This window comes from Oncorhynchus mykiss, chromosome 6 (genome assembly GCF_057628025.1).
Source record: "Oncorhynchus mykiss isolate SJ-2025 chromosome 6, ASM5762802v1, whole genome shotgun sequence".
Classification (NCBI taxonomy): Eukaryota; Metazoa; Chordata; class Actinopteri; order Salmoniformes; family Salmonidae; genus Oncorhynchus; species Oncorhynchus mykiss.
In genome coordinates, this window is record NC_143027.1 from 36964170 (window position 1) to 36978448 (window position 14279).

The window sequence follows — 14279 nt, forward strand, 5'->3', positions numbered from 1 at the left end:
CGTGTGTTTGATGCCATTTCATTTACTCCGTTCCAGCCATTATTATGAGCCGTCCTCTCCTCAGCAGCCTCCACTGGTATAGTTGGGGTGTGGGATGTGTGTATGTCTCACGCAAATTATAAAAGGTGTTTTTGATAGAGGAGGTGTAGGCTGGAACTATGTGGGAGTGCTGAATGTACATGTCTGTACATGTGGGTGACACTGTGTTCTGGATGTCAAGGTGACTTTGGTTGAAGTCTGGTGATTATGTCTGGGAGCATATGAGCTGAGAGTTACCTGCTATAAAACAGAGAGAGGATTCAAATACATGCCATAAGCAAACAATGCGATGTCTATGAAGAGACAGTTGTGAGTGAAAGAGTGAATGGTATGAAATAAATAAATAAGGACAATCATTTTTTCATATGAAGGAAGATCTCAGGACAGACAGCCTGTCTAGCTGCTGATGGTGATTGGTAAGTGTAGAAGTAGAGATGAGGTTATCCCATTGTTTACTTGGCCTGGCATCTCTCAAAGCCAAGTGGAGATGTTGCACATTACTAAGAATATTCTGCCCTCTAGTGGTTAAAATGGGACGTTTGCAAATGCATTGCATCGACTTTAACATTTGTATTACATCATGGTAAACAAGGCATCTACAGTGTAAATATGTTTATTTTTTATTTTTTCAACAGTATTTTATTTTCTGTTCAGATAATAACCATGATTACTCCTTGTTGGTGCATTTGTGGTTCCATATGTAAAGCCTCAGTGACATGATTAAATTTGATTAGGAATAACTTGACCATCAAGACATGCCCTTGCCCAAGTTACAATCTGCTGCAATCTTATAATAGCATATAGTTCAAGATATCAATATCTCATAAATCTTCGAGGCCTAGGCTACCCCATCAACATTAAAAGTGGCTAAACAACTAGTTTAGAATGTGTTAGCTTCATGAATACTTAAAAAATGTCAAAGTGAATGTTTACTATATGGGATAAGATAGCTATTGAGCTATGCATTCTGCAGTCCCGACAGCTCTGGGTGCGTGTGTTTTACCCTCTAAATGGAGTGGTCGGTAACCTGGATCAGGGCCAAGGCCAGATCCAGCAGGTCGAGTCATCGCGCGAGAAGAAGACAGCGCTGCACCATCAATAATCCTCTCTCATATGCTGAATCATCCCCCAAAAGTGCTTTGTGATTCTGGAAAATGTCTGCAGGACTGACCCATTTCACAGGCTTGTGTTTTCAATATAGTTTAGGCTAAACTTGATAATAGGTGTTAGGCTATTATGTGACTTGCGTTTATTTAATATGATGTGTGGGCACTGGGGAGTCATGCAAACAGGCCTTTGTGTCTGTGTCTCTTCCTGTATTCTGACACTGCGGTGGTCGGGCACGAAAGGTGCATGGCTGCAGACTGCAATACAGCAGTACCGTTTATACATACTCAGTCCTGGCACACAGTTAACATGCATCGATCCCATGCCTGGGCTGCTGGGACAGCACGGCAATACTGTAATGACAGTGTTTACAAGATCGGATAACCTGCATGGGAAGTTTCACAATACTTCATCGGAAACAGTCTAGGCAATGTCAATTTGGCCTATTATGTCCTACGTTGGCCTCAGTATCAACATTTAATAGTAAAGTCATTTTTAGCTTTAATTAGTACAATCATTATCATCAGGATATTAGTAGGCCTGGCCTTTTGGTCTTATTAAAAATAACTATTTACATGTCCCCTACAAGTTATCATTTGATGCTCTCGCATTGACCAAAGGTCTATCTTGGCTTGTCTGTGCAGCATGGATTAGCCTGAAATACTTACAAGTTGAATTCGTGTTCCCCTGAGAATAGCTCTTTTTGCAGGAGCTTGCAGGTTTCCCTTACCCTGCTCCTGCCCCTGCGTCAAATGATGCTCGAGTTTCATCATTATAAAAGCACCTGTCTTTGCCAGGCATCACTCGTATCTCACTTCCTCTCTCTTTCTCTCTCCCACACACTCTCACACGGGGCAGTGAGAAGGGACTCCGCAAGCAGCAAAGGTCAGACTAGCATTCCACTTCTCCACCTGGAAACATGAGTTACTCCGGCGACGTCTACTCCAGCAGTTCCTATCGGAAGATCTTCGGGGATGCGCCCCGGAGCTCCGGCCGCATGTCGGTGGGCAGCAGCCCCTCTCGCCTGTCCGGCGGATACCGCTCCAGCGGCTCACACCGCAACTATGGCTCCCCATCCATGGTCACATCCTCCGGCTACCGCAAGGCGGGTGCCGGGCGCAACTTCCACTCCTCCATGCCCGACTCCATGGACTTGACCCAGTCCACGGCCGTCACCAACGAGATGAAAATCATCCGCACCAACGAGAAGGAGCAGCTCCAGGGCTTGAACGACCGCTTCGTCTCCTTCATTGAGAAGGTCCACAACCTGGAGCAACAGAACAAGGTTCTGGAAGCCGAGGTGACTCTACTGCGCCAGCGCCACACAGAGCCCTCCCGTCTGCACGACTTGTACGAGCAGGAGATCCGGGAGTTGAGGGCGCGGGTCGAGGAGCTGACGCACGAAAAGAGCCAGATGCACCTAGACTGCGTGCAGATGAACGAGATGCTGGACCGCGTGAAAGAGAAGCTGGACGAGGAGACGAGGCTCCGCGAGGAGGCGGAGGGCACCTTGAAGAGCTACCGTAAGGACGTGGATGACGCCACGATGTCCCGACTCGAGCTGGAGAAGAAAGTCGAGTCACTGCTGGATGAGATCGCCTTCCTCAGGAAAGTGCACGAAGAGGAGCAGCAAGAGCTGCAGGCTTCCCTGCAAGCCACACAGGTGCCAACATCACATCACCCTTCATGACCCCCATCAGTTGTCACTTGTTACCCTCATCTCCCCATCTCGCCGCCACCAAATAGCCTACCAAATATATACCAAGGGAAAAGTTAGGCAATGTATGTTTTGATGATAACTTTTATCATTTATGGTGATAACCAGTGCCAAATAACTAACACTGTTCATAGCTTGTTATCATATGGCTGGCTATCTTATCATTCACATTCACTGTGGATCCACATTCACTGAGTCAAAGTTAATTAACAGCACATGCGCTGTCCTTGGTGCTGAAGCCAGTGAACACTGCGCACTGCGATAAGTGGCAGTAAATTTTACAGCACTGCGGTTCTGCGTAAAACAGCACCATGCAGTACTCCCTCTCTTCTGTCAATTCAAACCTAGCATTGACATATGACACTAACTATATATAAACTATGAGGGAAGTTGTATAACTATAAAATAGAATTGAAATGGTGTAATGGTTACTGAAAATCGATTTTGTGCATAGTCTGAAAGTGTTATACAGTCTAAAGCAAGAGCCAGTGTGCTAAAAAGAGGGAATGGGAGGGAGATCGAGAGGGAGGAGAGAGAGGGGGAGCATATGGGTTGATAGGGATGCTAGCGCTCCCACTGATGATGCAGAGAAATAGTAGCGCATTATCTAGGTGTGGTCGACCTAGCATGTAGGAGGGGGGGTAGGGTAGGATAGGATAGGGTCAACTCAGAACGTATACGAAAATAAAGATTAATCATGGCCCTTGTTGAATTTTACGTAGTCAGTCTCACGATGATCAACTATCACGATCACACTTTGTAAACGCATTTTACAGGACGATTTCGATAGGTTAATTACTGCTGGCACATAGCCTAGCTGTTGTTATTTACAAGATCAACATGGTACTGATTCATGTTGTCACACAAGGTTAATTGCAATATAATCATTAATCAAGGTAACAATTAAACAACACTATTGTAGCTTACAGTGTTTTAGAAGGCAGTGGCATTTTGGATAGATCATTGGATAAGGTGATAGTACTCTAAATGCTTTTCTTTAAATAAAAAAATAAGTCTTATCTACAATTTAATATCAATTGATGCAACAGAGAATCTTCATTATTGGAAAGATAATTAAGTGTTTGTTTTCTCCAGGGGTTTTCTATTGCCCTGCTCGAGATATAATTGCCATGGAAGCGATTGAAAGCAACACCTAAGGTGGTGCACAGAGCCCTGACTCAGGGCTCAATACATCAGCCCTCAGTATTTTACCTCACTGGATAGATCACATTAGCCCAGGGCTCATAGCTCCCATGTGTCTACTATAAGCCCATGATGGTCTGTGTGGTTTGACATAGATTTCAATAGTGATTATCAAACCTTTTACTATATTTAGTAAAAAAAACAACAACAAAAAAATGGATGTTGCAACAATTTTGGTTTGGATTTATTATAATAGCCGACTTCACATTTACAGTAAATTAGCATTAATACGAACATAAAAATAATAATATAATAACGAATACTAAAGCGAAATATTATCATATTTGAATCTCCGCTACACTACAAATATGTATATATGTAGCCATTGAAGCATTCTCTTCACACCTGGTAACCATACCCAACCCTAACTCCCCTCTGTCCCTACCTGGTCCCAGGTTTCAGTGGAGATGGACATGAGGGATGATAAACCCGACCTGGCCGTGGCCCTGAAGGACATCCGTGCCCAGTACGAGGTCCTGTCAGCCAAGAATCAGAACCAGGCCGAGGAGTGGTACCGCTCTAAGTTTGCCAGTGTGAACGAGGCAGCCTCCCGCAACCAGGACCAGGCGAAGCATAGCAGGGAGGAGCTAAATGAGTATCGCAGGCAGGTGCAGGCCCGCAGCCTGGAGATCGAGGCTCTCAGGGGCCACAACAAGGCCCTGGAGAGGCAGATGGCTGAGCTGGAGGACCGCCATAGCAACGAGATGGGAGAGATGCAGGTACATGAAGTAGGACAGGCTGGCTATTACTGTATACCACACTAATTGCTACAGTACAGGCTTTACCCTATGGATTCTATAGAATTATCCCCTCCTAAGTAACAGGTGTATATCACAGATGGTATGTGTGATGTCATTTCAATTGCACTGTAGCACAACAGATGTAAAAAGGTATTAGGAAATGAACATAGTGAGGTATTTATCATTAGTAACACATCCTGATGTTAATCTGCCTGTAGGAGACCATCGAGGAGCTTGAGTCTGCCCTCCGCAGCACCAAGGGGGAGATGTCCCGTCACTTGCGTGAGTACCAGGACCTGTTGAATGTCAAGATGGCCCTGGACATTGAGATCGCTGCTTACAGGTTAGTCATCACCTAGTCTGAGTCTATATGTCTGATAAAGTTAAGTCCGCATTCAGCATATCGTTGATCCAAACCACAGTGCCTTTCCTGTACTCTAAACACCTTTTCAATATTTGAATTCCAAGTCAGCAGAGTGCTTTGAAAAGTATGAACGGTTGGAATTTGTTACATTTGTAAACTGACTCTCTTCCACTGATTTAGTCAGTATTTCAGTCAGCTCAGCAATCAGGCCACTGTTGATGCACCACAGTGTCTCTTTAAAAGATTTATGAGCACCCCCCCTTTTCTAAACATTTGAACACCTCGTCAGCACAGCAATATAATTTAATAAATGTTTGTAAACTGACTTTCTCTTTATCTACATCTCTCCATCTTCATCCCCTTCTTCAGGAAGCTGCTGGAAGGTGAAGAGTGCCGTCTGAGTACAGTTGGCGGAAATATCTTGCAGTCAGGTTACTCTGGCTTCTCCTATTCGTCCAGCCGCTCCTACGCCCTGGGTTCCTCCGCCCCTTACAGGATGAGGGGAGCCAGGCCTGAGGAACCAGAGAAGGAGGAGGATGAGGAAGAGAAGGAGGAAGAGGAGAACGAGGAGGAAGGAGAGGAGGGAGGGGATGGAGAAGAGAATGGAGATGAGAATGTAGTGGAGAATGGAGATGGGGATGAGGAGGAAGATGAGGAAGAGGAGGATGACGTTCAGAAGAAGAAGGAAGAGAAGGGGGGTGCTCCCAGCAAGAGCACCAAGAGCTAAACTGCTTGTGTCATTGATCATCAATGCCTTTCGCCCTACTACAGTCCACTCATTCACTCATATGGATCCCTTCCCTGTCACCTCATTTCTGATTCACAAGGACACACACTTACCGTACTCACGCCAGATGCCTCACACACACGTACCTTCTCCTCTCGCTCTCTGGGTATCAATAATCAGCTGTGTGGTGGAAAACAGAAAGACAGACAACGCAGAGAGGTGCATTACCCTGCCAGAAGATAAACCTGCAGCTACATTTTCTCAGTATTCTATGTCACGGTTTTACTCCATAGATGATGGTTACCACAGGGAGCAGAGGAAAGGTGGTCAACGTTACAGTATTAAGCCAGTCAGTCAGCAAAAGAGAATGCCTTAAAGCAAGTATGATGTCAGATTAAGAAGTCAGGGATGATATCGCCCAGTAAGGTCCCGTCTTTATGTGCTATTAAGGATATGCGATGTGGTTATTAGGAGCAATTCAATTGTAATCTTGAAGGTAATAGTAGGATACTGGTAGTAGCACACAGACTATGTGTTATGGTGAGTGAATGAGGACCCAAAAGCGAACTAACTGAAACAGAGCTTCTTTAATAACCAAACATAGGTAGGCTCAGATAGACCGGCAGATTCCGACAGGACAGGACAAGGTTACAGCAAACATGACGATAGTCTGGCTCAGGCATGAAACACAAACAAACAAGAATCCGACAAGGACAGGAGCAGAAACAGAGAGAGATATAGGGACCTAATCAGAGGGAAAAAAGGGAACAGGTGGGGAACGGGGTGAATGGGTAGTTAGAGGAGACAAGGGACAGCTGGGGGAAAGCGGGGGAGAACAGGTAACCTAACACGACCAGCAGAGGGAGACAGGGTGAAGGGAAAGGACAGAGACAAGACAACATGACAGTACCCCCCCACTCACCGAGCGCCTCCTGGCGCACTCGAGGAGGAAACCTGGCGGCAACGGAGGAAATCATCAATCAGCGCACGGTCCAGCACGTCCCGAGAGGGAACCCAACTCCTCTCCTCAGGACCGTACCCCTCCCAGTCAACTAGGTACTGATGACCACGGCCCCGAGGACGCATGTCCAAGATCTTACGGACCCTGTAGATAGGTGCGCCCTCGACAAGGATGGGGGGGGGGGGGGGAAGACGAGCGGGGGCGCGAAGAACGGGCTTAACACAGGAGACATGGAAGACCGGGTGGACGCGACGAAGATATCGCGGAAGAAGAAGTCGCACTGCGACAGGATTAATGACCTGAGAGATACGGAATGGACCAATGAACCGCGGGGTCAACTTGCGAGAAGCCGTCTTAAGGGGAAGGTTCTGAGTGGAGAGCCAAACTCTCTGACCGCGACAATACCTAGGGCTCTTAGTTCTACGCTTATTAGCAGCTCTCACAGTCTGCGCCCTATAACGGCAAAGTGCAGACCTGACCCTCTTCCAGGTGCGCTCGCAACGTTGGACAAAAGCCTGAGCGGAGGGGACGCTGGACTCGGCGAACTGAGATGAGAACAACGGAGGCTGGTACCCGAGGCTACTCTGAAAAGGAGATAGCCCGGTCGCAGACGAAGGAAGCGAGTTGTGGGCGTATTCTGCCCAGGGGAGCTGTTCTGACCAAGACGCAGGGTTGCGAAAAGAAAGACTGCGTAAGATGCGACCAATAGTCTGATTGGCCCGTTCTGCTTGACCGTTAGACTGGGGGTGAAAGCCGGAAGAGAGACTGACGGAAGCCCCAATCAAACGGCAAAACTCCCTCCAAAATTGAGACGTGAATTGCGGACCTCTGTCCGAAACGACGTCTGACGGAAGGCCATGAATTCTGAAAACATTCTCGATGATGATTTGTGCCGTCTCTTTAGCAGAAGGAAGCTTAGCAAGGGGAATGAAATGAGCCGCCTTAGAGAACCTATCGACAACCGTAAGAATAACAGTCTTCCCCGCTGACGAAGGCAGTCCGGTGACAAAATCTAAGGCGATGTGAGACCACGGTCGAGAGGGAATAGGAAGCGGCCTGAGACGGCCGGCAGGAGGAGAGTTACCGGACTTAGTCTGCGCGCAGACCGAACAAGCAGCCACGAAACGACGCGTGTCATGCTCCCGGGTGGGCCACCAGAAACGCTGGCGAATGGAAGCAAGCGTACCCCGAACGCCAGGGTGGCCGGCTAACTTGGCAGAGTGAGCCCACTGAAGAACGGCCAGACGAGTAGGAACGGGAACGAAAAGAAGGTTCCTAGGACAAGCGCGCGGCGACGGAGTTTGAGTGAGTGCTTGCTTTACCTGCCTCTCAATTCCCCAGACAGTCAACCCGACAACACGCCCCTCAGGGAGAATCCCCTCGGGGTCAGTGGAGGCTACTGAAGAACTGAAGAGACGAGACAAAGCATCAGGCTTGGTGTTCTTAGAGCCCGGACGATAAGAAATCACGAACTCGAAACGAGCGAAAAACAGCGCCCAACGCGCCTGACGCGCATTAAGTCGTTTGGCAGAACGGATGTACTCAAGGTTCCTATGGTCAGTCCAAACGACAAAAGGAACGGTCGCCCCCTCCAACCACTGTCGCCATTCGCCTAGGGCTAACCGGATGGCGAGCAGTTCGCGGTTACCCACATCATAGTTACGTTCCGACGGCGACAGGCGATGAGAAAAATACGCGCATGGGTGGACCTTGTCGTCAGAGAGGGAGCGCTGAGAAAGGATGGCTCCCACTCCCACCTCTGACGCGTCAACCTCGACAACGAACTGTCTAGAGACGTCAGGTGTAACAAGGATAGGAGCGGATGTAAAACGATTCTTGAGGAGATCAAAAGCTCCCTGGGCGGAAACGGACCACTTAAAGCACGTCTTGACAGAAGTAAGGGCTGTGAGAGGAGCTGCCACCTGACCGAAATTACGGATGAAACGACGATAGAAGTTCGCGAAGCCGAGAAAGCGCTGCAGCTCGACGCGTGACTTAGGGACGGGCCAATCAATGACAGCTTGGACCTTAGCGGGATCCATCTTAATGCCTTCAGCGGAAATAACAGAACCGAGAAATGTGACGGAGGAGGCATGAAAAGTGCACTTCTCAGCCTTCACAAAAAGACAATTCTCTAAAAGGCGCTGGAGGACACGTCGAACGTGCTGAACATGAATCTGGAGTGACGGTGAAAAAATCAGGATATCGTCAAGGTAAACGAAAACAAAGATGTTCAGCATGTCTCTCAGGACATCATTGACTAATGCCTGAAAGACAGCTGGAGCGTTAGCGAGGCCGAAAGGAAGAACCCGGTATTCAAAGTGCCCTAACGGAGTGTTAAACGCCGTCTTCCACTCGTCCCCCTCCCTGATGCGCACGAGATGGTAAGCGTTACGAAGGTCCAACTTAGTGAAAAACCTGGCTCCCTGCAGGATCTCGAAGGCTGAAGACATAAGAGGAAGCGGATAACGATTCTTCACTGTTATGTCATTCAGCCCTCGATAATCTATGCAGGGGCGCAGAGACCCGTCCTTCTTCTTGACAAAAAAAAACCCCGCTCCGGCGGGAGAGGAGGAGGGGACTATGGTACCGGCGTCAAGAGCTACAGACAAATAATCTTCGAGAGCCTTACGTTCGGGAGCCGACAGAGAGTATAGTCTACCCCGGGGGGGGGTGGTTCCCGGAAGGAGATCAATACTACAATCATACGACCGGTGTGGAGGAAGAGAGGTGGCCCTGGACCGACTGAACACCGTGCGCAGATCGTGATATTCCTCCGGCACCCCTGTCAAATCACCAGGCTCCTCCTGTGAAGAAGAGACAGAGGAAACAGGAGGGATAGCAGACATTAAACATTTCACATGACAAGAGACGTTCCAGGAGAGGATAGAATTACTAGACCAATTAATGGAAGGATTATGACAAACTAGCCAGGGATGGCCCAAAACAACAGGTGTAAAAGGTGAACGAAAAATTAAAAAAGAAATGGTTTCACTATGATTACCAGAAACAGTGAGGGTTAAAGGTAGCGTCTCACGCTGAATCCTGGGGAGAGGACTACCATCCAGGGCGAACAAGGCCGTGGGCTCCTTTAACTGTCTGAGAGGAATGTCATGTTCCCGAGCCCAGGTCTCGTCCATAAAACAGCCCTCCGCCCCAGAGTCTATTAAGGCACTGCAGGAAGCTGACGAACCGGTCCAGCGTAGATGGACCGACAAGGTAGTGCAGGATCTTGAAGGAGAGACAGGAGTAGTAGCGCTCACCAGTAGCCCTCCGCTTACTGACGAGCTCTGGCCTTTTACTGGACATGAAGTGACAAAATGACCAGCGGAACCGCAATAGAGACAGAGGCGGTTGGTGATTCTCCGTTCCCTCTCCTCAGTCGAGATGCGGATACCTCCCAGCTGCATGGGCTCAGCACCCGAGCCGGCAGAGGAAGATGGTAGTGATGCGGAGAGGGAGGCGACGGAGAGCGCGAGCTCCTTTCCACGAGCTCGGTGACGAAGATCAACCCGTCGCTCAATGCGAATAGCGAGTTCAATCAAGGAATCCACGCTGGAAGGAACCTCCCGGGAGAGAATCTCATCCTTTACCTCTGCGCGGAAACCCTCCAGAAGACGAGCGAGCAAGGCCGGCTCATTCCAGCCACTGGAGACAGCAAGAGTGCGAAACTCAATAGAGTAGTCTGTTATGGATCGATTGCCTTGACATAGGGAAGACAGGGCCCTGGAAGCCTCCTCCCCAAAAACAGATCGATCAAAAACCCGTATCATCTCCTCCTTAAAGTCTTGATACTGGTTAGTACACTCAGCCCTTGCCTCCCAGATTGCCGTGCCCCACTCACGAGCCCGTCCAATAAGGAGAGATATGACGTAGGCGACACGAGCAGTGCTCCTGGAGTAAGTGTTGGGCTGGAGAGAAAACACAATATCACACTGGGTGAGGAACGAGCGGCATTCAGTGGGCTCCCCAGAGTAACACGGCGGGTTATTGATTCTGGGCTCCGGAGATTCGAAAGCCCTGGAAGTGGCCGGTGGATCGAGGCGGAGATGGTGAACCTGTTCTGTGAGGTTGGAGACTTGGGTGGCCAGGGTCTCAACGGCATGTCGAGCAGCAGACAATTCCTGCTTGTGTCTGTCTAGCATCGCTCCCTGGATCTCGACGGCTGAGTGGAGAGGATCCGAAGTCGCTGGGTCCATTCTTGGTCGGATTCTTCTGTTATGGTGAGTGAATGAGGACCCAAAAGCGAACTAACTGAAACAGAGCTTCTTTAATAACCAAACATAGGTAGGCTCAGATAGACCGGCAGATTCCGACAGGACAGGACAAGGTTACAGCAAACATGACGATAGTCTGGCTCAGGCATGAAACACAAACAAACAAGAATCCGACAAGGACAGGAGCAGAAACAGAGAGAGATATAGGGACCTAATCAGAGGGAAAAAAGGGAACAGGTGGGGAACGGGGTGAATGGGTAGTTAGAGGAGACAAGGGACAGCTGGGGGAAAGCGGGGGAGAACAGGTAACCTAACACGACCAGCAGAGGGAGACAGGGTGAAGGGAAAGGACAGAGACAAGACAACATGACACTATGCCGACTATATGCACAGAGGTCCAGAGAATAGAGATTTACCAACTTCTACCAGTCCAACATTTAAGGTGCTTTTTGAAGAAATAAGTAAAGATCATGCCCATGGGTGCCATGCCATATTCTTGGCTGAAGATACCAACTGGCACACTGAATGCTCCTCCCTCCTCTCTTTTTCATTCACAGGAGAAAGATATGGAATGCTCTGTCCATTGAGCCACTTTCTTTTCCATCACTTTTCATCACCAGAAAAGTCAATATTTCCCCACTCACCTTCCCCCCCTCTCACTGTCACTGCGAATGTCATAGCACGGCAAAATGACAACATGGATTCTAGAAAAAAAGTACATGAAACCATAGCGTTTATTTGGGAGGGTTCTAATTTCAAAGGTAGGAGATAAGTGCATTGTGCAACACCTCTTCTGTGTTCAGAAGGACAACATTCAGGACTGAGAAATGTAGAGTTTTAAAATGCTGCTATTTATCACACTATACCCTTATATTTGATGTTGAAATACCCTCTCTTGATTGATTCATTTGTCACTGAATGGATATACCCTCAAAGTAAGATAACTCTCTCTAAACCTGAGGTAAATGTCTCTCCTAGTCCCTTCCTTACCCCAGAGCAGCCTAGGTCTTGTTTGTTTACTATCTGCGGTCGTTTACTGCTCTGTACCCTACGACCTTCTGGCTGGTGGTTTGAGTGGTAGAGTGTGTGTTGTTAAGTCCCAAATGGTACCCTATTCCGTATTTTCTGCACTACTTTTGATCAGAGCCCATCGGGATGCAGCCTGTGTTTGCTTTTAGCAGTGTGCTCTGCTCCAGACAGTTAACAGGCCTGTGGCTGCTGTGAAGGACAGCTGGAGGTGACAATGAGTGAGAGACAGCCCTCCACTCTGACTGCATCACAGGCGGCCGGCCGGTGGCACCTTAATTGGGGAGTACGGTCTCATAGTAATGGCTGGAATGGAATGGTATCAAACACACCAAACACATGGTTTCCATGTGGTTGATAACATTCCATTTACTCAATTCCAGTCATTATGAGCCATCCTCCCCTAAGCAGCCTCATGTGGACTGCAGGACCAAGTGGCAGACGGTGCAGACACCACTGGGGTCATGGGTGGTCACATGGTGCTGCGCCACAGAAAAGGGCTATTATCACCATACACCCCCCCCCCCCCCCCCCCCCACTACCACAGTCTGAGATGGACAGCAACAGTATGTACACAGGACACCCTAGGCAGACATATCGTAGCTGCACGAGAGGGACCATAATAGCATACTGTAAGTTATATGGCCGGCTAGCTTCCATCAAGGTGCTAAGCTATCGATATCAGGACTATCTGTGGGTCAGGATACAGTGAGTGACTGCAGAGATATGTAAGGTTATAAAGAATGAGTGAAAATGTTAAAGAAGGAGACATTTATGATTTCTAGTGATAAAAGGAAAAGTGTTGCAGGAAGTTTGTTTAGGGAAAGAAAAATACATGGAAAACCCCAAATGGAATGTACTCTAGAATCCTATACTGTAGTAAAATGGAATGTACTCTAGAATCCTATACTGTAGTAAAATGGAATGTACTCTAGAATCCTATACTGTAGTAAAATGGAATGTACTCTAGAATCCTATACTGTAGTAAAATGGAATGTACTCTAGAATCCTATACTGTAGTAAAATGGAATGTACTCTAGAATCCTATACTGTAGTAAAATGGAATGTACTCTAGAATCCTGTACTCTAGAATCCTATAAAAATGACCTGTCCTCCAAAATGTTTGTAAACTTACCGTGGGCAAATGTATAGCTTCACAGAATGTTAAATGTTCTGTTTCTGAGACTGGCACACACTGTGGAAGGCCTTATCTTTAACCGTTGTAGATATCACTCCTTCTTCCTTTCCTTGAGAAATGAATCAATTGACAAGCATTGACTGCATGGCCTGATTCTTGGGAGCTTGAAAACTGGGGATGGGATAGATTTTGCTTGTTGAGTGTAAAAAAAAAGATAATTGCCTTAACCATGTTCAAAACAATAAAACAACCTTTTCACTTGCATTTCCCATGTTTCCCGAGGTGGTTCAGGAGTGTTGACACAGACCATTCATTCTGCTATACTACTGTGACTGTACGTGCTGCTGTCTCATGCTGTGATATTCCTCCCAAAGCCAAATAAAGCGATTTATTAACCAAACACTCACAACCATCGTCAGTGTCTTCCATTATTATGGTAACATCAAAACCATACTACATGTGTTACAGTATCTCTGTACATTGTACATGTGGTACTGGTACTGACCCTGTAAATAGTATTCTTACTTACTTCATCGTGTTCTTCTTATTTCTAGATCTTGTGTGTTTTTGTTCTACCTTGTTATTTTTTGTATTACATTGTTATTGATTACTGCATTGCTGGGGCTAAAGCTTGCAAGAAAGACATTTCACTGTACTTGTGTAGACTCCAAGAAAAAAAGGGTTCCAAAAGGGTTCTTTGGCTGTCCCCATTGGAGAACACTTTTGTTCTAGGTAGAACCCTCTGTAGAAAGGTTTCTACATGGATCCAAACGGGTTCTACCTGCAACCAAAAAGGGTTCTTCAAAGGGTTCTCCTATGGGGACAGCCGAAGAACCCTTTAAGGTTAAGGATAGCAACTTTTTTTCTAAGAGTATATGTGACATTAAAACTTGAAACATTTTCTGACTGGGCACAGCCAGGTTAGAACAAGAAGGGCAAATCAAAAAGCAATGCTGTAATATTTGTAGCATTTTGCATTGAAAATGCATGCAGTAGACATGACAAATGTTCAAGCTAAAATCCTTTGTTGAAACAATAAA

General features: G+C 47.3%; 1 protein-coding gene across 1 annotated transcript; it reads left to right on the forward strand.

The window, feature by feature from the left end:
- Positions 1-358: 358 nt before the first annotated feature.
- LOC110525867 (low molecular weight neuronal intermediate filament) lies at positions 359-13502 on the forward strand. Its single transcript, XM_021606339.3, has 4 exons — positions 359-2809; positions 4462-4785; positions 5025-5149; positions 5540-13502. The coding sequence occupies exons 1-4, from the start codon at positions 2066-2068 to the stop codon at positions 5895-5897; spliced, it is 1551 nt and encodes a 516-aa protein (XP_021462014.3). The 5' UTR covers positions 359-2065; the 3' UTR covers positions 5898-13502.
- The last annotated feature ends 777 nt before the right edge of the window (positions 13503-14279 follow it).